The sequence below is a fragment of the Eleginops maclovinus genome, chromosome 19 (genome assembly GCF_036324505.1).
Source record: "Eleginops maclovinus isolate JMC-PN-2008 ecotype Puerto Natales chromosome 19, JC_Emac_rtc_rv5, whole genome shotgun sequence".
Classification (NCBI taxonomy): domain Eukaryota; kingdom Metazoa; phylum Chordata; class Actinopteri; order Perciformes; family Eleginopidae; genus Eleginops; species Eleginops maclovinus.
In genome coordinates this window covers 2,843,826-2,867,246 of record NC_086367.1, presented here as the reverse complement: position 1 = coordinate 2,867,246, position 23,421 = coordinate 2,843,826, and the positions used below count along the sequence as shown (strand labels likewise).

Here is a 23,421-nt window from a genome sequence, read left to right as displayed (position 1 = left end):
ATTATGAAAATAATGCTGATAACAAAAGCTTACAAGATTTTCATGTTTTGTTCTACGACATACTTCAGCAAACACCCCACTGGTGAACTTCTGAAGATTTACGTAGAAAGGCAATTGCTAATGAGTGACTGAAAAAGGACATTTAACGTCATCACGCCAAACATTAGCTGCCTGTAGCTTAGCGGTGGTGATGTGCAGCCATGCTAACATAATGTCGTTGGTGTAGCCTAACGTTAGCTATATACTTCTGGCCATTGCATTTACGCTTAAAAAATCATAAAATGGTGTTACAGGGTAAAAACATATAGGAATAATAAACATCCTAATGTTATGCAATATTCTAAAACCCATTAGAAATATCCCACTGGTTTGTGTTGAGCGAGCCCTTGTGATCTATATACCTAGCAAGTAAGTTTAATGCCACCATGAATATTTAGTATTGAATGGTACTTCATACTTCAGTAATAATCATTCAGAAGGGAAATGTACTTTTCACAATTTAGATGTTTAGATTTTATGTACAACACGAATGATACACTTGGTTGTTGTACATTATTTCCCTCCTTAATGTAATTACTGTGAGACATCTCCATAACCATCTGATTATTATCAGCTCCAACTCGACCAATTACAACACTTAAATACTGCCTACAGAGTAGTGCATCACTAATAATAACAACAATCTTTATTTACTATATTATTAAAGGCCTTTTACAGGATTTGACCGTAAACCGTTTATAGACACAGGAAGCAAGCAAGAGGGGAGACACATAGCAGGGTATCCACATAATATTAATGATTGAAGAACATTTCACAGATTAACTTCTTTAGCTGTAGTAATAAGTGCTAGTTAAGTCATATTTAGAGTCCAGGACTTACATGTTGGAGTTGTTTACCACTCATGTCCAAGGGGTTGCTTATTTCAAAGAAAAATATACCTAGACTGATAAAAATCCTTAAAAATGCGAAACAAATCCAGGAAAAGAGTCAATAATAGAACATTCACTGCATATTATTCCACAATAATTCACATTTGTTTAGCAGGACTGCAACAAAACATTAAGTAGTAATGACATCATTAAATACAATGGACATTTGGATTTCCTTTGTAAAACATTATAGTATTCAAACATATACTATAGATATTCATAAGTTAATGTGTCTCTGACAAAGAAATAACAGTTGATAATCACTTTGGATAAAAGCATCACGTTAATGACATGTAATGTAATGTTATAGAAGGGGAAGAGGCATCAGACCCCATCGTGTAGGCCCAGCAGGCCGGAGGAACCGACTCCATGATCAACGGGCAAGCTGCGGAGGTCCTCTAGTGGGGGGTCACGGATAGCAATTGGACAGTGGGTCAATAGCCTCCTTGTGAAATGATAAACAGTGTGAGAAGATGTGCCCGTTGGGAATCATGGAACTATTAATCCTTTGTGACATGGAAATGGTACTTTTATCAATTAGTTAAGTATAAAATCATTTAATTACTTCCTATTTACATTAAACTTATACAGTATTTGTTTTCAATGTTCTACTTTTGCTGCCTGTTGAAGCTATAGCTGGGTTCTTCAATGTTCAACCCAGGTACAGAAGTTCCTCCAATTATCCATTGGTTGGTGCCAGTGCGCATGAGCTGTCTGCGTTCTCATTGGTCTTCAGCCTCTCAAGCTCCTCCTCCAGGGCGTTTATTCTCTGCAGCAGCTCCTTCTTGTCCTGCCGAGCTGTGAGCTCCGTCTGCTGCTCCACCTGCGCCACCTTCCGCTCGTACCAGCGCTCCAACTGAACAGACACCGTCTCAAAGAACCCCTGAGTCACCTGACAGGAACACAACAACGTTTCAGGATCAGGTTGAATTCTGAATTGCTTTGCTCAGGTGACTAGGTTCTAAAAAGGGATAGTTTGTAGGAATGTATTTTCTTTGAAAAAAAATGATTTCAGTTTAATGAGTCATGTAAAGGAGATAGGAGACCGTTAGCCTAGCTTTGCACATTCCCCTGCCTGAGTGGCCTTCTCTTCTTCTGTGCTGTTTCGTATTCAGATTTTTGAACTCTGGTTACCTGGTGTGGAACAATGGGCCAATCTCAAACTTGACTCTACATAACCATCTTGGCTATGTAATGGAAGTTGTGCATCCAGTCAAGATTGCTCAGGTAAACAAAGCAATATATAATTAAAAAAGGTTTACATTTGTTTTTAATCTAGTGTTTATTAAAGGATCACTGTATTAACAAGCAACTGTTAATCTGATATTTTTAATTGAGTGGTCTGTAATGATTTGCTACCAAAACGATAACGTTGTTAGTAGGGGTGGGAATCACCAGGGTCCCCACGATACGATACTATCGCGATACTTAAGAAACTAAACGATATATTGCGATATGGCGCATCTCTGATTTCTTTCTCCACTGACTCCATCTTTGTTTTGACTGACTTCCTGCCAATCCCACTGACTTTACCCATGGCCATGACCGCACAAGAAAACGCTCATCACCATCTAGCGGATTGAAAAAGCAATTGTTACCAAAAACTTGAATTTGGATTTGCAATATGAATAGTTGATATAGTAATAAAATATGGATACTTGCCGTCCATGTATCGATACAATATCGCCACACAAAGTAGCGTGATGCTTTGCTGTATTGACTATTTCCCCCACCCATAGTTGCTAGCTAGCTATTATCGGTGATCGTAACAACGAGAGAGCTCAGCAGCAGTGAGCGATTTGAGACAGCAGTAATCGATTGTAATTCACACATTATTCATAGGAACTGACTTCATAGCCCTGAGGTTTTATAAACTGTGTATGAAATATAATAAACCCATTTAGATTTTGTTCTGTCTTCCACTCACCTCCATGGCATGCTGGCTGTTCCTCTCCTGAGTGAAGGTGGGCTCAGTGGGCCGGTCGAAGAAGAACTCCAGGGTGGTGGTGGTGCTCTCAGTGGGGACCCCTGCCCTCCTCTGCACACACTCCGCGAAGTGAGTGTTGTAGAGCTGCTCCGGGTACTGGGTCAGGGTCGGGCCCTGGGTGCTGAGGCTGGACTGGCTGGTGGTGCTTGAGAAGCCCTCCACACAAATGGGCATCGCTGCTGCTATGGGACTGTCCTGCCCCCCCGGCAGCTTCCACAGTGGGTCGCCAGAGGCCAGCAGGAGCCCGGAGCTACTACTGGCAGGCAGAGGAAACAGGGTGGTGTTCTCATAGTCATCTGATGACAGGGGGGTGTTGAGAGAAAAGATAAATCAGACAGAAAATAACCACAATACAGAAATGACAAGCTCTCAGACACTAGCATGGTAGCAAAGATCTGAGTGGTGCAGGAATAATTCTTACAAGAGTTTTAACAACTTGTGTTCCCTCGTCTCAGAGTCAGTGTTTTTTTTAAAATGTATTTGTGGTTGGATGCCTCAAATATGGTCTGTGGTCAACAAATAGCTTAAGAGACTTTCATATTTTGTTGTACAACATAAAATGTGTCAGGTAATACCCCACTGGTGAATGTCTGAAGCTTCTATGTGTCTTAAAGTGGCTAATGAGACTACTAAACATCATCACGCTTACCATTAGCCGCCATTAGCTTAGCAGTATGATTGGTAGCAATAGGACAATGATGTAGCATGTTTATAGCCTAATGTTATTATTTACTTCTGTAGATTGCTTCAGAATCATTTCAAGCCCGTTATTATGAGGAGATTATACCTCTGAATATAGTTTTAAAATAGTTTTTGCTTAAAACCAAAATCCCATTGCTGTTCGCCAAAGAAGCCCTTATGATGTTTAGTCCTGGTCGAGTTACAAAACTACATCATCAATACACCACAACTTCTTTTAACCAATTTTTTAAAATTCCTGAAGTTGTAATGGAGACGGCTTCATTGTCATCAAACAGGACTTATTCTGCTGATGTTCAGGTATATATCAGTATGTAGCGTCTCTACTTTAAAGAGTCCTCTCCTGCTGATGTTCAGGTGTATATCAGTATGTAGTGTCTCTACTTTAAAGAGTCCTCTCCTGCTGATGTTCAGGTGTATATCAGTATGTAGTGTCTCTACTTTAAAGAGTCCTCTCCTGCTGATGTTCAGGTGTATATCAGTATGTAGCGTCTCTACTTTAAAGAGTCCTCTCCTGCTGATGTTCAGGTGTATATCAGTATGTAGCGTCTCTACTTTAAAGAGTCCTCTCCTGCTGATGTTCAGGTGTATATCAGTATGTAGCGTCTCTACTTTAAAGAGTCCTCTCCTGCTGATGTTCAGGTGTATATCAGTATGTAGTGTCTCTACTTTAAAGAGTCCTCTCCTGCTGATGTTCAGGTGTATATCAGTATGTAGTGTCTCTACTTTAAAGAGTCCTCTCCTGCTGATGTTCAGGTGTATATCAGTATGTAGCGTCTCTACTTTAAAGAGTCCTCTCCTGCTGATGTTCAGGTGTATATCAGTATGTAGCGTCTCTACTTTAAAGAGTCCTCTCCTGCTGATGTTCAGGTGTATATCAGTATGTAGTGTCTCTACTTTAAAGAGTCCTCTCCTGCTGATGTTCAGGTGTATATCAGTATGTAGTGTCTCTACTTTAAAGAGTCCTCTCCTGCTGATGTTCAGGTGTATATCAGTATGTAGCGTCTCTACTTTAAAGAGTCCTCTCCTGCTGATGTTCAGGTGTATATCAGTATTTAGTGTCTCTCCTGGGACATGTCTCCATGCTTTAATGTTCAGAAAGCTCTTTATGTTTCTCATACTGCCTGTGCTGCAGCATCTCTTTTCACCCTTTGCTTGCTTTCAGCCCAGTCTGCTCTGATTGGTTAGCTTGACGGCTCTGTTGTGATTGGTCAACCACTTAGAGATGTCCCGCCCCTTAGTCTATCAGCTACAATGTGTTGGAGCGCTAGCCACTAAGAGCGCGATTGTAATGTAGTGATGTCACTATGTTTGATAAGTAAACAAAGGAGTGGAGGAAATGGAGGCGTTTCAGGCATGCACCAAAACCTATATCACACACTACAGGAAAGGGAAGCCCGGAGGATCCAAAATAATCTCTCTGCGTTGAAGAAGCTGTTCTGAATCTCACCTGGTGACCTGTCCACTTTCATCTCAAAGTACGTCTTGCTCCCCACCATGTCGGGCTCGGGGCCCCCCACACTGAAGGAGGATCTGGACGGCAGGATGTTGACGTACGTAGCCACGGACGTGCTGCTGTCTCCGGAAAGCACAGACAGCAGGGGGACGGACTCCAGGTCAGCGTCTCCTGCACACTGCTCCACAGACTGTGAGGGGAGGAGGTGGTAGCACTGGCCTCTGGCTGGGATGTGGACATCCATGTCCTTCAGCTGGGACACACACCACCTCTTCAGCTCGTGACTCACGGCTGCCTGCAGGAGAAAACTTTCTACATTTAATCTGAGAATTCTGACTTTCATTCAGTGAAATCTGGCATTTCTCTTATAATAGGAATAACTCTCAGTCCTCAGGACTTTTTTACACTTATTTGATACATAGTTGTGTCAAATCACATTGACCTTTCATCTTATAATCAGAATGTACATGTATGAGGTGAAATGAAGACGAAGACACTATATATGTAAAGTTTCTTCATCTTCAAATGATTTAAAGCTCATACATCTGTTTACAATACGCATATTATTACAATAACCAATGTTTTTTTCCATGATACAGTATTTCATTTTACATGCTGTTTTATCTTTATAATATTTTACATGAACATAGTATAGTTTCCTTTCATCATCGTATGAATTGCACGTTTTATTTTAATTTATGTTTTTTAACTATTGTATGCTGCATTGTCAGAAGAGCCTGGGACTTAAGACTTTCCTTGCCATTGCGTTTAATACTGTGCATACGACAATAAAAAACGTTATTCCTGCTCAAAAGGTCAAATGTGTAAACATACACTATGTTTTCCCTGCAATGAAAGGGATCCAGTGTAACTGAACCTGTGTCATGAGGGCTTCCTCTTGGCCCTGGGCAGCTCTCTGCTCCATCCTGTACACCATCCTCCTCCTCTCTGCTGCGGCCCTCTGCTCATTCAGGAGGTCCAGCACCTTTATCTGCACAGGTATAGGAAATATTATTTAGTAAAAATTCTAAATCACGTCATGTAAGATTTTTGAACTTTCGGGCATTCAAATGTTCCAATTCCAATTGAAAAATAGATGTTTTGTTACTAAATGTACGTATAATATGTGTATGGTGTTTGAATTGTCAGTAAATGTGAATCTTAATTGTATTCCTCGACTGACATTGCCCGAAAATTGTAAGAATTAACTGTTTGTTTTTTAATATGCGGGAATATCACATTTCCTTTAACCCAAAATGAGCTGAACCCTCAGCTTAAGACGCTGAAGGTGAAAGGAACTGAAGATAATTGTTTAACTTGGGCCCAGGAGCCCACCTGCTAAACTACTATACAACACATCTTTACTCGTATGCTCAGATATACGGACCCGCTCCCCCTTACACTTCAATTCATCCATTCACCTTCCTACTCTGTCCTAACCCACACCCCTACATCCCTCCCTTCCTAAATCTTTTCAACCCTTTTTCTCTCTTACCCTATAGCCCTTTATTCTGTCATCCCTCCCTCCTCACATCTATTCATCAATTCGTCCACCCCTCCCTACATTCCCATCATCCATTCATCCCTCCCTTCCGCATCCCTTTGACCCTTCATCCCTCCCCAATGACATGATTATTTCTAACACATCCCTTCATAATTTTATTCCTCCTTCCCTTCCTATATGCCTTTGACTCTTCAACCTTTCATAACCTCCCTCCTGATATTAATTCTACCTCTTCATCAGTAAATTCCTTCCCCCCTTCCTTCCGGTCTTCCCTTATCTCTTTATCTTGAATCTAGTGCATACTTTTTGTCTCATTCTAGGTATCGTTAGGAAGTAGAAACCTGCCTGAGATTAAAAAAAAAACACCCTGAGTCTTCCTCTGCTTCCAGACTGGCCTGACAGACAGCATCCCTCACGTTTTTTCACCCCTTCCCCTCACATCTTCTGTAAATAAATATTGTTTTGGATGGTCCTTGCTAGTGAAATTTGATTCCTGATGTGTGAGCGGAGACTGACCTGGTGTCGGTTCCTGTGGTCCATTTTGCTGAGTCTTCGGTTGACCTGCTCCTGGACGTTGAGGATGTGCAGCCTCATCTCCTCCTGAGTTTTTGTCAGCTGGCCCTCCAGCTTCTTCATCAGGGGCTTACAGTGGCACCCACTGGCCTGTGCCTAAGAGAAATGGGCACAATCACAGACGACTCAATTGCAGGAATGATTCCAGAGGATCCTAGTATGGCTGTTTCACAGCAGATGTGCTCAACATGTTCAGTTCAAGCACCAAAAAACTGTGGTTTAGATCAGTTCCAACATATCCAAAAGAAGTTTGTAGTTCAGAAACCTGTTTGATGTTGCCATCCTTGTCCCGGTACAGTGTGTAAAGCTGATAGAGTTTTCCGTTCTGAACGAAATCCTCAGCATCGTCCCAGAGAGGATTCTTCTTGGTGTCATTCTCACTTTTCCTTACATCATTTTCTTTTAAAGCCTGCAGAGGAAGAAACCTCCCATACTATAAGTTAAGATTGCATAGTGTGGTCACATTTGTTTAATGCAAAGGTGTTGTGACACGAGAGTAAAGTTATTCAGCTGTGTGTTACCTTGTCTGTTTTGAAATGTCAAACAAGGAAGCCATGGAATCAGCGCTCATGGCTTGCTCATTTTTACAAATGAAGAGAGCAGCCACTTATTTCTTGTGATCTTTTTTTGACAAGCTCTGGCTCTGGGTCTATGATTTAGTGGCTTCAAACATATTACAGATATTATGTCTGTGTTTATTACTATAAAGCCCTTATTCTATCACTTTACATAAAGCAGACACTTCCATTCTGACAATTAAAATCACTATACATAATTGCATCTTGAGGTAGATATATATACAGTATATATATATCCCTGATAAATTAATGCATTTTAATAGTATAAAAACCTTTTTTTAAAAGAGATAATAGAGTACCTGTGTCTGAATATTTTGAGAAACAAAATTTTGGTGTTATTTAATAAGAATATCATTGTTTTTCAAATCGAAACTAGAATCCTTGCTTTGCATTATGTTATTCAGCCGTCTGATTTCCCCATTGTCTACACAAATATTAATTTCAATAACTCTGACTACATATCTATTGTCTATATGCAAACCCTTGCGTTTAAGAAAACAAGGATAGCAAGAGGAACATTGGCAGGAAATCCATGAGAGAACACTATAGGGATTATCCAGGGGAGTTAATAAGGGAAACATTGAAGAGTCAGAATCACATCAGAGGAACCATGGACAGGAATCTTGACAATAGACTGGGACACACAGATTAATTACACTGACATGACACAGCTACAGAGGGTGGGCAAAAACACCAGGGCAGCAGATGGATCACACAGGTAGACAGAGTGTTCATATAACATAAACAGAAAAACTAAACCAGGATCCTGAAGGTCCTGTCCTCATCTGTGAACAACACCAGGAACGTCTGTTGCTGACCTACCTGCTCCTTTCCTCTCCTCTTCTGCTGGCTGTAGGGGCTGCCGGTGGGGATGAAGGTCTTGTCGTAATACTTCTGTAGCTTCTGCTGCTGGTAAGACCCCCCCCTGAAGGCAGTCTGCTCACTGCTGGGGGTGTCCTCCTCCAGAGAACTGCTGTCCTGCTCAGGACCAACAGACAGGAGCTACGTTATCAAATGCAAATATCTTTTTTTAATTTAATTTGATTTATTTATTTAGAACGTGCAAAACAATAATACAAAAAATAATAAGAATGAAATGAAACACGAGAATGATGATATCGTACACACTTGAGCAGTATCAAATTGATTAAAAAAAATATTATTAACTTACACATTTTATATACACAATTGATTTACCTGATTACACATCCGAAAGGGGTGGGAAGAAGTTAAGACTTATTTAATCCCCCTTCTCCCAAAAACTAAATTATTAACATTTTTCTTATTTTTATCTCAATGTATGTCTACATACAATATACATTGCCAACACAATGTCATGTTTTAAATCTTCTGGTCACAACCTCACTTGTAGTGGAGACCTGCAGATGCTACTAAGAATAGTTGTGGTGGTGTTGTCTTACTTTGTTTGGTAGAGTTTCTTCCCTGGTGAATGATTGGCTCCTGCGTTCAGCGGTCAGTCTCTCTCTGCGTTTCCTTATTGTTCTTCCCCGCATGAAGCGATGAACCTGAGGACAGTACACAGTCTGCTACGCTGAAATCACCTTATTTTATTTTATATTACTAAAAATATGCCTGAAAAGATACTTGCTTATGCTATTGAAAACTGTCATCATAGTTCTATAATATTTCAGTCAAACAACTCACGTGTTTCATTGATATGTTTATTAGAAGCAGTATATAGTTTGAGTTTGGCGTCTAAATTTGGGCCTCATCACTCCACATATTAAAATAGAACATTGAGTGATAATTAGATAACCTGCCCAGCCTACAGGTGGAAGCTGGGGAGGAAGTGGGGCAGGCGAGCATCGCCAACGTGAACGCAGCAGCAGCAGCAGCAGCGGGCAGGTGAACACATTAGCAGCGTGGAAACAGCAGTAGCAGCAGCTGCATTAGCGAGGCAGAGGTAGGCGGATCCAACAGCTTGAATAGAGCGTCAGATTAGGAGACTATGTTGAAGAAAGAATGTTGCTGGAAAGATCTTATTTTCTTATTTTGCGAAACTCCAAAATCCAATGGAAAACTCCCAGGTCTGCTTCAATCAATCCTCTCTATTGTTATTCCTAACACTGTACACGCTCATGGTTTGGTTTGAGTATTTTATGACGTAGAAACTGTACATACCTGAGGAGCTCTGGCCAGCAGATGGGCCACATCTTTGTGGTTGTTATCTCTGGCCTTATCCAGGGCGGTTTTACCTGACTGGAAGTGAACAGTAAGTCATGAATACTAGAAAACCGTTTACTTTACCCATAGCAAACAGGATGTACAGGTTGTATTCCCACATCTCCTCCTAATGTCACACTGTAGCTATGTGGAGACTTGTGTCTTGTGAATTCTGAAACTAAAATTGGCCTTGCTAGCTGCCTACTTCCTCTTGGCATGCAGAACACCATTGGATCAGTGATTCTAACTTAAACACTCAGCTTGTAAACAGAACTTACATTGTTCCTTAACTTCCCATCAGTCCCGGCCTCCAGTAAGAGCTGGACCATCTTCTTATGGTTCAGAGCAGCAGCTACGTGCAGAGCTGTGTCCCCCGCCTGCACACACAAATCACACAATTCCCAAAACCGCCATGAAAATAAAAGCAGAAATAATTACTATAATTAACTTTAAAAATTAAACAAAATAATAGTACATTTACTAGAAACAAAACAGCAAGAAAATATATATTAACCACAAATCAATATATAGCTCCAACAAATACTAATACACTTTTATTTTGATTTAAATGAATCACTTCTTCTAATTAAAAACAAATACACTTAGTAGTAGGCTAGTAGGCTAATGTAGTGGGGAAACATGCACATTTACTCCATTGTTAGATCAAATGTAAGTCATTTTACTGAAGGAAATATTTACATTTTATGTTACTTTACACATTTATTGTTTTGCCTGTCTACCCTATATTGCACTGCATTATTTAAATGTGTGAACTACATGTTACAAAATGTACCTTATGAACTAGTTTATGTATATTGATTCCTAAAAAAACTAGTATTAAAAACAACTTCTTTAAACAAAGACACAATATGTTCATTATATAAAATAGTTCAATGAATTCCACCTTGACCACTACATTAAACTTGTACACACACCCAAACAAAAACCACACATGACTGAAATCAAACACTCATAAAAGAACATATTTAAATATCTTATTGATACCACTGACAAACTGTACCTGGTTCCTCTGAGTCACTGAGCACAGCGAGCTCAGCAGGATCTTAGCAAGCATCAGGTTGTTGTAGCGAGCGGCCACATGCAGACAGCTGTCCCCCGCCTGCACCCAAACAGAGGTTTAGTATGTGTTTCATCATGATACACCAAGTGCACTGTAAAATAAGTTCTTAATGGAGCATTGACTAGGAAACTAGGAAGCTGACCACTCTGACAAACTGAAGGTTTAATAAAAAGGCTTGGCAAAGGAGAAACAGGAAATAAAAATAAAAGCAAATTCAAGTCCTTAGTTATTCTAAACAGAGCAAGCACTAAACCTCTCTCTTTAAATACGAGTCGTTTTGATGGCTCCACAAAACCCAGGGCATGAGGGTTAGGGTCAGGGTCAGGACTCACGTTGTTCTTGGTGTCTGGGTTAGGGTCAGGACTCACGTTGTTCTTGGTGTCTGGGTTAGGGTCAGGATTCACGTTGTTCTTGGTGTCTGGGTTAGGGTCAGGACTCACGTTGTTCTTGGTGTCTGGGTTAGGGTCAGGACTCACGTTGTTCTTGGTGTCTGGGTTAGGGTCAGGACTCACGTTGTTCTTGGTGTCTGGGTTAGGGTCAGGACTCACGTTGTTCTTGGTGTCTGGGTTAGGGTCAGGACTCATGTTGTTCTTGGTGTGTGGGTTAGGGTCAGGACTCACGTTGTTCTTGGTGTGTGGGTTAGGGTCAGGACTCATGTTGTTCTTGGTGTCTGGGTTAGGGTCAGGACTCACGTTGTTTTTGGTGTCTGGGTTAGGGTCAGGACTCATGTTGTTCTTGGTGTCTGGGTTAGGGTCAGGACTCACGTTGTTCTTGGTGTCTGGGCTAGGGTCAGGACTCACGTTGTTCTTGGTGTCTGGGGTGGATCCTCCGAGCAGCAGCAGGCGAGTGGTCTGAGCGTGTGCGTTCTGACAGGACAGGTGGAGTGCTGTGTTTCCTGCCTGCAGTGACACAAAACCCTTACTACAGAGCAAATACACAACACAACTCTGAGAGGAAACACAGGCAGACATTCTGATGGTATCTATGACAGTCCACGTTAATGAATGTGACATTTGCCAGGTTCTTCGGTCCACAGAGCTTTTCTTTTCACATTATATTGAATACAATGCACTTTTAGCGGATACAGAACCCTTTTTAGTTAGCAGAGTTTGGGCTGGAATGACATGATACTGTACTTAATATGGTAGGTTTTGCAACTGGACACAAAGACATTTGCTAGGGCTGTCAAAGTAACAATATAATAAAGAGTTTACACAACTTCCTTTTACCACGTTTTGAACACACTCTTTTTATTCTGGCAGGCAAATAACCCTCACACTTTCTTTGATCATAACCTTCATCCTGCCCCATATTTTGGGAAATCAGGAAGTGATTGAGCAGTAATGTTGGGAATAGCAAGCAGAAACAAGCGAGAACAAGAGATTATCCCTTAAAGGTACATTAGAAAAGATAAAACATAAGGGGACTGTAACTCATGAATAATTTGCACTTCATCATGGACAATCATGCAATTAATCACAATGAAATATTGTAATCGCGCTGACTGCCCTATTATTAGCAAAGATTAATGAAACTGCTCTCTCTATGCCTTCAATACGTAAAGCAATGTGTTGTTTATGTCTTTATTAATGTGCCTATTAACATCATCATCATCATCATCATCATCATCATCATTAATGACTGATATAAGGCTGCTTGTGCATCTCTAACTACAAACCAAATGTATCCAGGTATTACAATGTGTATCATACATGTTAGCTATTAAGCAAGGTGTAAAACCACCTGGATCATTTAGCTAAAGATTAGTAGGAAGGACTAAGATAGACTGTGGGGCAAAGTGAGCCAGTGGTTCAACTTAACCCCCCATGAGGCACTGAAGGTAAGTTAAGTCTCTGAAGTATAAAATGGTGTTTGAGTGTAGTTTTACACAACTGATTGGTTGTGATGGAGAAGATGAAGATGGACAAAAAAGCCACTGATTGCAAGGCTGGAGAATCCATCAGAGCAGTGGCTAAAGACAGGGATACTGACGGGTCAACCCTGCGTAGATACATAAAGAGGAAGGAGGAAAGGATGGGAAAACAGTAGTAACAGTGGAACAGCAGAGGAAAGAGGGTCTTTCCAGGAGGGAGAAGGAGCTTCAGACCAGATCAAAAAACTGGCTGACCAGTTCCATTACCCCTTAAATTAGGCAAGTTAAGCCACAAGACCAAGTCATATTTTTATGGCCCTTGTGATAGATGCATTATTTCATTTTGATTGACAGAAGACATCATGAAGTAAAGGTTGGTGTTGTCATTTTACTTCTAACTAAGTTGACCTCGCGTAGAGGACATCATAAGTAAAAATTGGCTCATCTCACCCCACTCTCCCCTATAGTGTAAAAGAGGAAATAGGCGGCCTCTTTACAAATGTCTTGCTCTTTTATCAAGCAACTCTGTGGAAGGCTACAAGATGAGGATGAAAGTTTTAGAAAATAACTGACTCTTGATAGACCTTGTGTTGAGCCAATGTTCTGTTTTAGTCTCACCTTGTTACTGATGTGAACGTCAGCTCCTGCCTTGACCAGCAGTTTAACGCAGTGAGAGAAACCGTGCCAAGACACCTCATGCAGCGCCGTGTTGCCATCCTCAAACAGACATAGGACACAGTATTATCATCATTTGATAAACCACACATATTGAAAGCATATGACATGACTTCCCTGTAGTTGTGTGAAAGAGTTGGACTCACTTTGTCTTGCAGGTCCAAAGCACAGCCCCCCTGGATCAGAGCAGCAACAGAGTCTCTGTTCCCCACCATGGCTGCCCGGTGAAGGGCGGTCCGCTGAGGCATGTGGACCAGCGCCTGTTCACTCATCGTACTGACACGCAGGCCTACGGTCCTCTGTGTGCATGCATATACACAAACAGACACTGTTCTTCACACCATGCGTATCACACAATCACTGTAGAGAGAAGAACATATTTCAGTAGAATGACAAAAACAACAGAATGACTTTGACCATAGACAGCCATGGGCAAGGGGGTGGGCAGAGAAGGGGGCGTCTGACAAAATATTTGTATATATTTTATATTTTTGCCTGGACTGCTTCTGTATCCTTCCTGTGAATTGTATAGTTATCTTTACAGCTGTGTTTAAATCGGTTTTTCTGTTGGACTTTACTGGAAGGCCAGGTGCAAAAAAACTACATTTTGAAAATGTGTTTATTCAACTGTCACTATATCTAGAAGGGCTCCGATGCTTCTAAAGATCTCTAGGGTTTGAACTGTGATAAACAGTGGGTAATGTGCACATATCAGAATCAAAATACCTTTATCCGTCCGACAGAGGGGAAATGTGCGGTGTGTATTTGACAAGTCGAACAGTGTACCTGCACTGCTGTATTCTTATAACGTTAAAAAAAATATGCCAAAATAAGTCATCAGTAAACATTTGCAAAGAATCTAACACCAAATATTTCTTATACACTGCCCGGCCAAAAAAAGGTCACACACTCTAACATTCGTTGGACCTTCTTTAGCTTTGATTACGGCACACATTCTCTGTGGCATCGTTTCCACAAGCTTCTGCAATGTCACTACATTTATTTCTGTCTTGCTTTAATTTTTCACCAAGATCTTGTATTGATGACGGGAGATTCAGACCACTGTACAAAGTCTTCTCCAGCACATCCCAAAGATTCTCAATGGGGTTCAGGTCTGGACTCTGTGGGGGCCAATCCATGTGTGAAAATGATGTCTCATGCTCCCTGAACCACTCTTTCACAATTTGAGCCCGATGGATCCTGCATTGTCATCTTGGAACATGCCCGTGCCATCAGGGAAGAAAGAATCCACTGATGGAATAACCTGGTCCTTCAGTATATTCAGGGAATCAGCTGACCTCATTCTTTGGGCACGTTGCTGAACCTAGACCAGACCAACTGCAGCAACCCCAGATCATAGCACTGCCCCCACAGACTTGTGACCTTTTTTTTTGGCCGGGCAGTGTATACTGTATATACAGTATATGAAGAGTTAAGTTATATTATAGCCATCGTTAGCAGCAACCAGCAGGGCGTTGTCGGCATTCAAAACATTTCTCTAATCCTTTCATGGCCACAGTGTTCGCCTTTGGAGGCTAACATTTGGAATGGAAATGTTTTTGAGGTTGTATAACACAAAACGTTGGTGGAAAGCAGTGCAGAGCAAAAAAATACAGAACATTTGACTTTGAAGTTGGGTTAATACTGTAGGAAGTTGTTATTTCTGGGTAGCCCAGCTTATTCTGAAAATAACGAAAATGACATGCCTATCAGTAGTGGAAATGCCCATTTACTGAAGTACTGTTCTTAAGCACAATGTTAGTACTTGTACTTTACATGAGTATAAACCACAGAATTTCCCCACGGGGATTAATAAAGGTACACCTTATCTTAAAATAGTTTGTTACTCATACAATTCAGAGGTAAATGGTGTACTTTTACTCCACTACATGTATCTAATCCCTTTAGTTACTTTACAGATCTGGATTAATGATGGTAAATATAATCAGCCCTTAAATCAGACTTTAGTTCACCTGGAGTAAATCCAGCAGCTACCCTGCAGTATACAAAGCCATTCAAACTAGCTGCACCTTTACCAGCTCTGAGAACACTTTAATGATCAATCATTATAAAACATATCAGAGATATTATTCTGAAATGGACCAATCAAACAATGACTACTTTTACTGTCGCTACTTTAAGTACATTTAGATGAGAGTACTTTCTACTTTCACTGGAGGAACATTTTGAATACTTTTACTGTGACAGAGTATTCCTACACTCTGTTACTTCTACTTTACTCAAATACAAGATCAGAGTACTTCTACTTCTACTCAAGTACAAGATCTGAGTACTTCTACTTTTGCTCAAGTACAACATCTGAGTACTTCTACTTCTACTCAAGTACAACATCTGAGTACTTCTACTTTTGCTCAAGTACAACATCTGAGTACTTCTACTTTTACTGTCGTTACTTTAAGTACATTTTGATGAGAATACTTTCTACTTTTACTTGAGGAACATTTTGATTACAGGACCTTTACTTCTGATATGTATTTTATATAAACAGGTAGTAAAGCATCACAAAAAAATGATTTGGCCAGTTCAGGCATCAATGGTACACCTTTATTAGATGCTTTATTTGTTGTTTTTTAACAGCGATCAATGGGGGCTAGAACTTTGAAAACAATAGAAATCAATTTGAAATAAACAAAAACAGGAATTCATAATCTGGGACATTTTTGTAATTATATATAAACATTTCATTTACTAAAGATAATAAATTGTACTACAGGAAATGCAACCCTGTTACTGTAATTACTATGGATTGATTGAATTATAGTAACAGGGTTGCAAATCCATGCTAATGTTAGCTTGGCAAGGACAAACTTAAATATTTAACTAAAGAAAGATAACTTTGAATTTAATTAGTCTTATTGTGATAATATGAATAACAGGCTTGAGTGGGTTAGAGTGCCACACTTGTTCTAGACTGAAAGAATAAGAAAAATATAAAAAAATAAAAGGACTGAGCTTTGGTCTACCCATGGCAGTAGCACATGGCTTGATAATGTTATTTCCTGTTGTTTTTTTTATTTCTTCTGTCAAGCTTAATAGGTTTGGGTTACAGGGTTGCGTGCATGTTTAGGGACACACCTTCAGTTTAAAATTACAGTTATTTCAAATGGGTTTATGATTTAACAAACTGCTTACAAAATACATGTATTAACACAAAAATAGCGAAGAGAAAAATGCCATTTTAGAGGGAGTTTTAGAGCTATTTGATATTTTAATTGTTTTAAAACCACTTTTTTGTAGTTACATTTTGTGTAAGGACAAGTTTATCTAACACAAGTGTATGTTTTAGCATTTTGGTCATGGACTATTTTATAGTTGGGACAGAAAATATCCTCCAATTCTGAATGACCCTTTAGTACTTTTACTGTCGCTACTTGAAGTACATTTTGATGAGAATACTTTGTACTTTTACTTGAGTAACATTTTGAATGCAGGACTTTTACTGTAACAAAGTATTCCTACACTCTGGTACTTCTACTCAAGTACAAGACCCGAGTACTTCCACCTCTGATGCCTATCCAAGTCAGGTGGTGATTATGCCAAAACTCAAAAACTATAGGACTGCTTATCGTGTCCAGATAATGTGGATTCAAAGAGTAAATGCTGCATTAACATGTATATGGAGTCATGTTTCTGACCACCTGTCGTGCAATACTAATTCTCTTCTAGCTCTGCTTTGGTCTCCACCACCTTGTGAGGAACATCTCTGTCTCTTTGGCTGCTCTAAATACTCTTAAACTGTGTCTATCTTCCAATTGCTGCTGACCAGCCAGTGTACAACGGTTCTCTAGAGCTTTTTCACTGTAAACATCTGCTTGCCCCTGCCATTGTGTTGTCTGCTCACTCACTGACCTGGATTCTCGTGGTGGCGGTCCTGCTCCTTTAATGTTAAGCAGCTGACCCAAATGACAAAGGATTTCATGTCAGTGCTGCATTTGAGCTGCTAGTCAGATTATGTTCCATGCCGAGCTTCAGCCTTTAATCTTTGTTGGCGATTAGAAGCAGTCTAGAACTCAAAACATGTTAACAGTGAAATACTTATCATCATTCACCCTCTCTCTGTTCTCCCCACTAATCCCACCTGTATCACATACTATTATTCTATGTCCATGTCAGAGCAAGCTATATTTGATCTGTACTGACCATCAAAGTTCATCACTAGCTCGAAATAAATGCCTTGCGATGTATCTGCATTTCCCCATTACTCGATACAGCTCTTCTCTTTTGACTGTCCTGTTTTCTGACCCATATGTTTCAGGAATAAGATGCTGTTTTGGAGGACAGGTTAGGAATAGCTACACTTTTTGAGGAAATAGTGGGATGTATGGATATTTTCTTTAGGACAGAGTTTGAGTCAGGATTGGTTAGCCTAGCTTTAGCTTAAGACTGGAAGCAGGGGAAATAGTTGGTCATTTTTAAACTTATCAACCAAGGTAGAAAAGGTGTTGTATGTGTAATGTATCTTCTTTGCTTAAGTTGAATAAATCAGAATCAAAATCAGAATCAGAAATACTTTATTTATCCCAAATTGGAAAAAGAAATTGTTACCGCAGCAAAATACAATACAATATGAAACATAGCAACAAATTAGAAATAAAAATAAGAAATATACAGATAGTGAATAGTGCAATGAAAAAACTGGGGTTATCCATGATGGACAACAGTTTGTTCAGAGTCCTCCTCTCCACCACAGCTTCAAAAGGGTCCAGTTTGATGCCAATGACATATCCAGCTTTCTCAATTAGTTTGTTAAGTCTGCTGGTATCACCGCCTCTGATGCTGCCCCCCAAGTAAACTGCAGCAAAGAAGAGTGCACTGGCAACAATAGATTGGTAGAAGATCTCCAACATCAGTGACTTAGTGCAGCTGTGAGGTCTTTCCATCACATTGAGGTGGTCAGGTTTGGTACCAGTGTGCCTTTACAGAACCCAAAACCATTCCAAAAACCAAAACCTAATTTTGATATGGCTACAGATGTACTGTAGGTGCTTTTGAAAAATATCCAGTTGTTTCTTACTGTCTTACTGTTAAATAAAAATTGGAAATTCATTGTTTGCACACAATGTAAACTGTGGAGCTTGTCTGTTATCTCTTAGCAAAATGCAGGTATCTACTGCCAGGATGGTGCTCTAATAAGGTTCAAAAAGTTTAAACAGTGTACATTTCTCACACTCGACAACTGCCATCTTGACTACCTAACGGAAGTGCTGCCCCTAGCAAGATTGCCGTCACTCCCATCAACGCAGCGCTATACATACAGTGGTATGCAAAAGTTTGGGCACCCCTTAGGAAAACCACTGCATCAGTTTGTCACTTGCTGAGCTTTTGAAGCAGCAACTTCATTTTAACATATGTTATACCTTATGGTAACAGAAACATCTCAGTAGTGAAATAACTTTTATTGGTCAAACAGAAACATGTTTATGTGCATTCAAACAAAAATAGGCATGTGCATAAATTTGGGCACCCCTAAGAAATAATTCCATTAATATTTAGTATTGCCTCCTTTTGCTGCAATAACGGCCTGTAGACGCCTCCTGTAGCCACAGACAAGTCCCTTAAGCCTGGCAGGTGGTATTTTGGCCCATTCTTCCACACAAAACGTCTCCAGTTCAGTCAGGTTTCTTGGCCTCCGTGCATGGACAGCCTTCTTCAAATAAATCCATACATTTTCAATGATGTTAAGGTCTGGGGACTGGGATGGCCATTCCAGAACATTGTACCTGTGCTTCTGCATGAATTCCTTGGTGGATTTTGATCGGTGCTTAGGATCATTGTCCTGCTGAGAAATCCAACCCCGGCGTAGCTTCAACTTTGTGACTGACTCTAGAACATTCTTGTCAAGAATCTCCTGGTACTGTAAGGAATTCATGTGGCCCTCAACTTTAACAAGTTTTCCAGTACCTGTGCTAGCCACACAGCCCCATAACATGATAGATCCTCCACCAAATTTTACAGTGGGCAACAAGTTCTTTTCATTGAATGCAGTGTGTTTTTTTCGCCATGCATACCTGTTCATGTTATGACCAAATAACTCAATCTTGGTCTCATCTGACCACAGTATTTTGTTCCAAAATGCTTCTGGCTTGTCCAGATGTGCTTTTGCATACCTCATGCGACTCTTCTTGTGATTAACACTCAGGAAAGGCTTTTTGCACATCACCCTTCCAATGAGCTCTTCCTGGTGCAAAGTACGCTGGATTGTGGAACGGTGAACAACTACACCATCAGCAGCCAGATGTTGTTGTAGTTCTCTGGAGGTGGTCTGTGGCTTCTCTGTGACCATTTTCACCATCCTTCGCCTGTGCCTTTCCCCTATTTTTGTCGGCCTACCACATCTTTCCTTCACACGGACTGTTCCTGTGGCCTTCCATTTCACAACTACGTTTCTGACTGTGGAGACAGACAGTTTAAACCTGTCAGATAATTTTTTGTACCCTTCTCCTAATTTATAATGTTGGATTATCTTAGCTTTCAGGTCAGTGGAGAGTTGTTTTGAGGTCCCCATCTTGCCACTCCCTAAGAAAGAACCTAGGCCAGGCACAGCCAGCTATTACCTATGTTAAATAGCCTTTTTCATGATTGGTTCCACCTGTCTTTGTAATTGAAGGTCTAATGAGCTAATCAAAGCAATTTTGTGCAGCAACCTGTCAGCTATAAATCCGTACAGGTGTTGAAATGAATGCTATTTATAAGGGTGCCCAAACTTTTGCACATCCCATTTTTTGCATTTTATTTTATTATAATAAAACTATGTAATGCTACCCTAAGAATTTTGGTCTGGAAAACACTAAAACGTCTACATCTTTGTAGGAAAACAAATGTTGTTGCTGTGATCTTCTATTATAAAGGAAAAGCAAATTGTCATGAAATCTCAGAGGGGTGCCCAAACTTTTGCATACCACTGTATAAACATTATACATGTACTAGTGTCGACTAGAATCTAGGGCTGAACAATTTTGGAAAATAATCTAATTGCTATTTTTTTCCTCAATATTGCAATTGCGATTTAATATGCGATTATTTTTTCAAGGCCCTCTTCTCATGTATTTTTCAACAACACAAGCAATAAATCAATCGTGATTACAATCGTGAACCTCGTGAGGTAGCAACAGTAGCGAGGCACGTTCTGCACAATACCTGACGTTGCGCAGCATCTTCCTTTTTAAAGCCAAAATAATTCCACACCACTGACGTGCCGCCCCTCTTTGGTACCAAACTTCCAGCCGTGCATTCTTCTGACGAGCCTGAGGCCATTGTGCAACAGGTTCAAGGGCAGCGTTGACTTCTTTCCCTGCCTGCTTGGCTTCGCTCGACACCGCTCGGCTCGCTCGCCAGTCACGTGACCAGATCACGTGACCAGTCAAATCGCAGCCTTTGCGGTTGGAAAATCTCGTTTTGGCATATCGCAATATCATTGCAAATGCAATTAATTGTTCAGCCCTACTAGAATCCACTCTTAATTTAGTTAGTTGACTAGTCTGTACCGATGACAATGTACATTGTTAGCTAACGTGTAAGCTAATGGCAGCAACCGTGACTTCCTAAGGAGGAACCGCAGCCCTGTGTGAATTTGGGACAACACGTTTAAAATTCACATACTACACACGTTGCCGAATTTACACACAGCTATGCTGGAATATGATCCGGGGAATTATAAGGCAGAATATGACAATTGTGAATCTATGTGATAGGCGCAAACATGGATCTACAACCCTGTCTCATAGTTTGGACTGAAATCTTTTGGAGGAACCAATCTTTGTTCCCTAATCTTCACCAACAGCTCTGAGCGCCTCAGTTTAACCGTAGAAACACTTCAGCAGAGGTGGAAGAATTATTCAGATTAAGATTATTTACTTAACTAAAAGTCGCAATAGTACAGTGTAAAAAATACCGTATTCAGTGTAATAAAAGTGTATTATTCATTATTAGCATCAAAATATACTTTAAGTACCAAAAGTAAAAGTGACTTTTTTTGCAGAAAGGCACATTTAAAACACAAGATAATCACTTCAAAGTTGTACCTTGCAAAGTAACTAGTAACTAAATATGTTGTGATGTAGTGGGGTGAAAAGTCCAACATTTGACAACAAAATGAAGTGAAGTAAAAGTATAAATTAGTATAATTAACACCATTTAAACGTAAAAATGTATTGGCTACTATTGACTTCTGTAATGTGTAATCAATTGCTAGGGAAACATCGCAAGTGCCATCCAACCAAAAGAAATGAATGACAAACTCACAGTCATAACCTGTAGCATAACTAAAGATAAACACAAAGATAACACTTCACTGAAAAACCTAATAATTAAAAAGTATTAGTATAAAAGTAAAGTATAGTATTTTTTTTAAACTTTACTTTTTACTGTATGTGTGGCACTCCTAATACTACAGTAAAGTTCAAGTACCTCCTTTTCCACTTGAGTACAGTACTTGAGTAAATGTACTTAGTTATATAACACCAATGCAAAAAAAGCCATACATTGTGTAGTTTCATTTTTGTTTTACCTCATCCTCCATAGAGCCTCCAGTCTTCAGTTATTCCCTGTTGTAAGCATAAAGGAGCATCCATGCAAATTCCAAATAAAAGCCTTTGGAGAGTCGCTAGCTGTGTTTGTTGTCGTGTAAGAGGATGCTGCTGCCGCTAACAACAGACTGGCTACTCAGTGTGTGAAGATGTGCTCAGAGGATGCCAGCTGTTGTAGTGCATTACAGCTTAGAGAGAGAGAGGTGCGGGGGGGATATGGGACTAGACTACAACCGTTCTTTAACCCTCCATCTATACGTGACAGCGTTATCAAGGTTCATCGTGTTTGTGAGACGAACATCTTTGATATGGAATTTCAACAAATTGTCAGCTCTCTCTCTCTGGTTTGAATCTTCATTTCACACTATGAGAAAAGGCTTGCTTGTGTTTGTGAGTTTTACTGAGAGGCGTTCCGTTTGGATTAGGATCAAGACACTCAGATCTAAGCTCTAATTTACCCTGCCTTGCTAGGAAAATGTTGTCTTTTTAATCTAAGCTTTTGTTGCACATGAAAAAAAGGAAGGATAAAGAAAGAAATCTCCAGCTAAATTAGAATTCAAGTAAGGTCATGATGTCATGACAGCTGGGTTACATGCTGTGTATCAAACATGGTTAGGCCAGAGGTGGAGTACTCAGATCTTGTACTTGAGTAAAAGTAGAATTACCAGAGTGTAGGAATACTCTGTTAGAAGTAGTCCTGCAATCAAAATCAAAATGTACTCAAGTTGAACAACAAAAGTTAAATCATATTCCATCTAAACATTATCTGCAGCTAAGGAGTTATACTGTATATCAAAGGCACAAAATCACTACACCTTTATCCATTATGGAGAAAATTCTCTCACTGTTCTGGTCATGGGAACGTGTCTTCGACCTAAAACTGAATCAGAAGAATACTTAGAGAATAAGAGACTTGCTTGGTCTATCGACTTGAATACAGAAGTATCGAATGATGAATGGGAGCAGATATGCCAAAAAGCCCAGGTTCAAACTATCCACACCAGATTTACAATCCTACAGTACAAATGGATTATGCACACTTATATAACTCCTTCTCTATTACCCCATTTTTACGAAAATAATCCAGACCAATGGGAAACATGTTATAATGATAAGGGAGCACTGTTCCACTGCTTAAAGGACTGACCAAATACGTTCTTTTGGAAAAACCCAGAAAACCCCTCCATTAGTCACTGGTTAAAATCTCTCCCATTGTCTGGCCTTAGAGAAATGGACCTATGCTATTAAGGGAAAGCCTGACAACTTAACATTAAAAGGATCTTTGAAGGATTGCTGAAACTTAAAACCTTTTGACAATTTCATCAAATTTACATTT

General features: G+C 40.0%; 1 protein-coding gene across 4 annotated transcripts; it reads right to left on the bottom strand.

Annotated features, from left to right (window-relative positions):
* Positions 1–756: 756 nt before the first annotated feature.
* On the bottom strand, positions 757–22,227 carry ankrd6a (ankyrin repeat domain 6a). Of its 4 annotated transcripts, XM_063909329.1 has the most exons (16): positions 22,067–22,209; positions 17,410–17,453; positions 13,686–13,899; positions 13,483–13,581; positions 11,792–11,890; positions 10,932–11,030; positions 10,189–10,287; positions 9,869–9,946; positions 9,148–9,252; positions 8,549–8,704; positions 7,414–7,557; positions 7,092–7,244; positions 5,949–6,062; positions 5,066–5,366; positions 2,857–3,212; positions 757–1,821 (listed from the first exon to the last, which is right to left on the bottom strand). In XM_063909329.1, exons 3-16 carry the CDS (start codon positions 13,809–13,811, stop codon positions 1,609–1,611), a joined length of 2,142 nt encoding a protein of 713 aa, XP_063765399.1. In that variant the 5' UTR covers positions 13,812–13,899; positions 17,410–17,453; positions 22,067–22,209; the 3' UTR covers positions 757–1,608. The 4 variants fall into 4 exon arrangements, with proteins under 4 accessions (XP_063765399.1, XP_063765398.1, XP_063765397.1 ...); XM_063909328.1 differs by lacking the exon at positions 17,410–17,453 and having other exon boundaries at positions 22,067–22,227; XM_063909327.1 differs by lacking the exon at positions 17,410–17,453 and having other exon boundaries at positions 13,686–13,838; positions 22,067–22,089.
* Between the last annotated feature and the right edge of the window lie 1,194 nt (positions 22,228–23,421).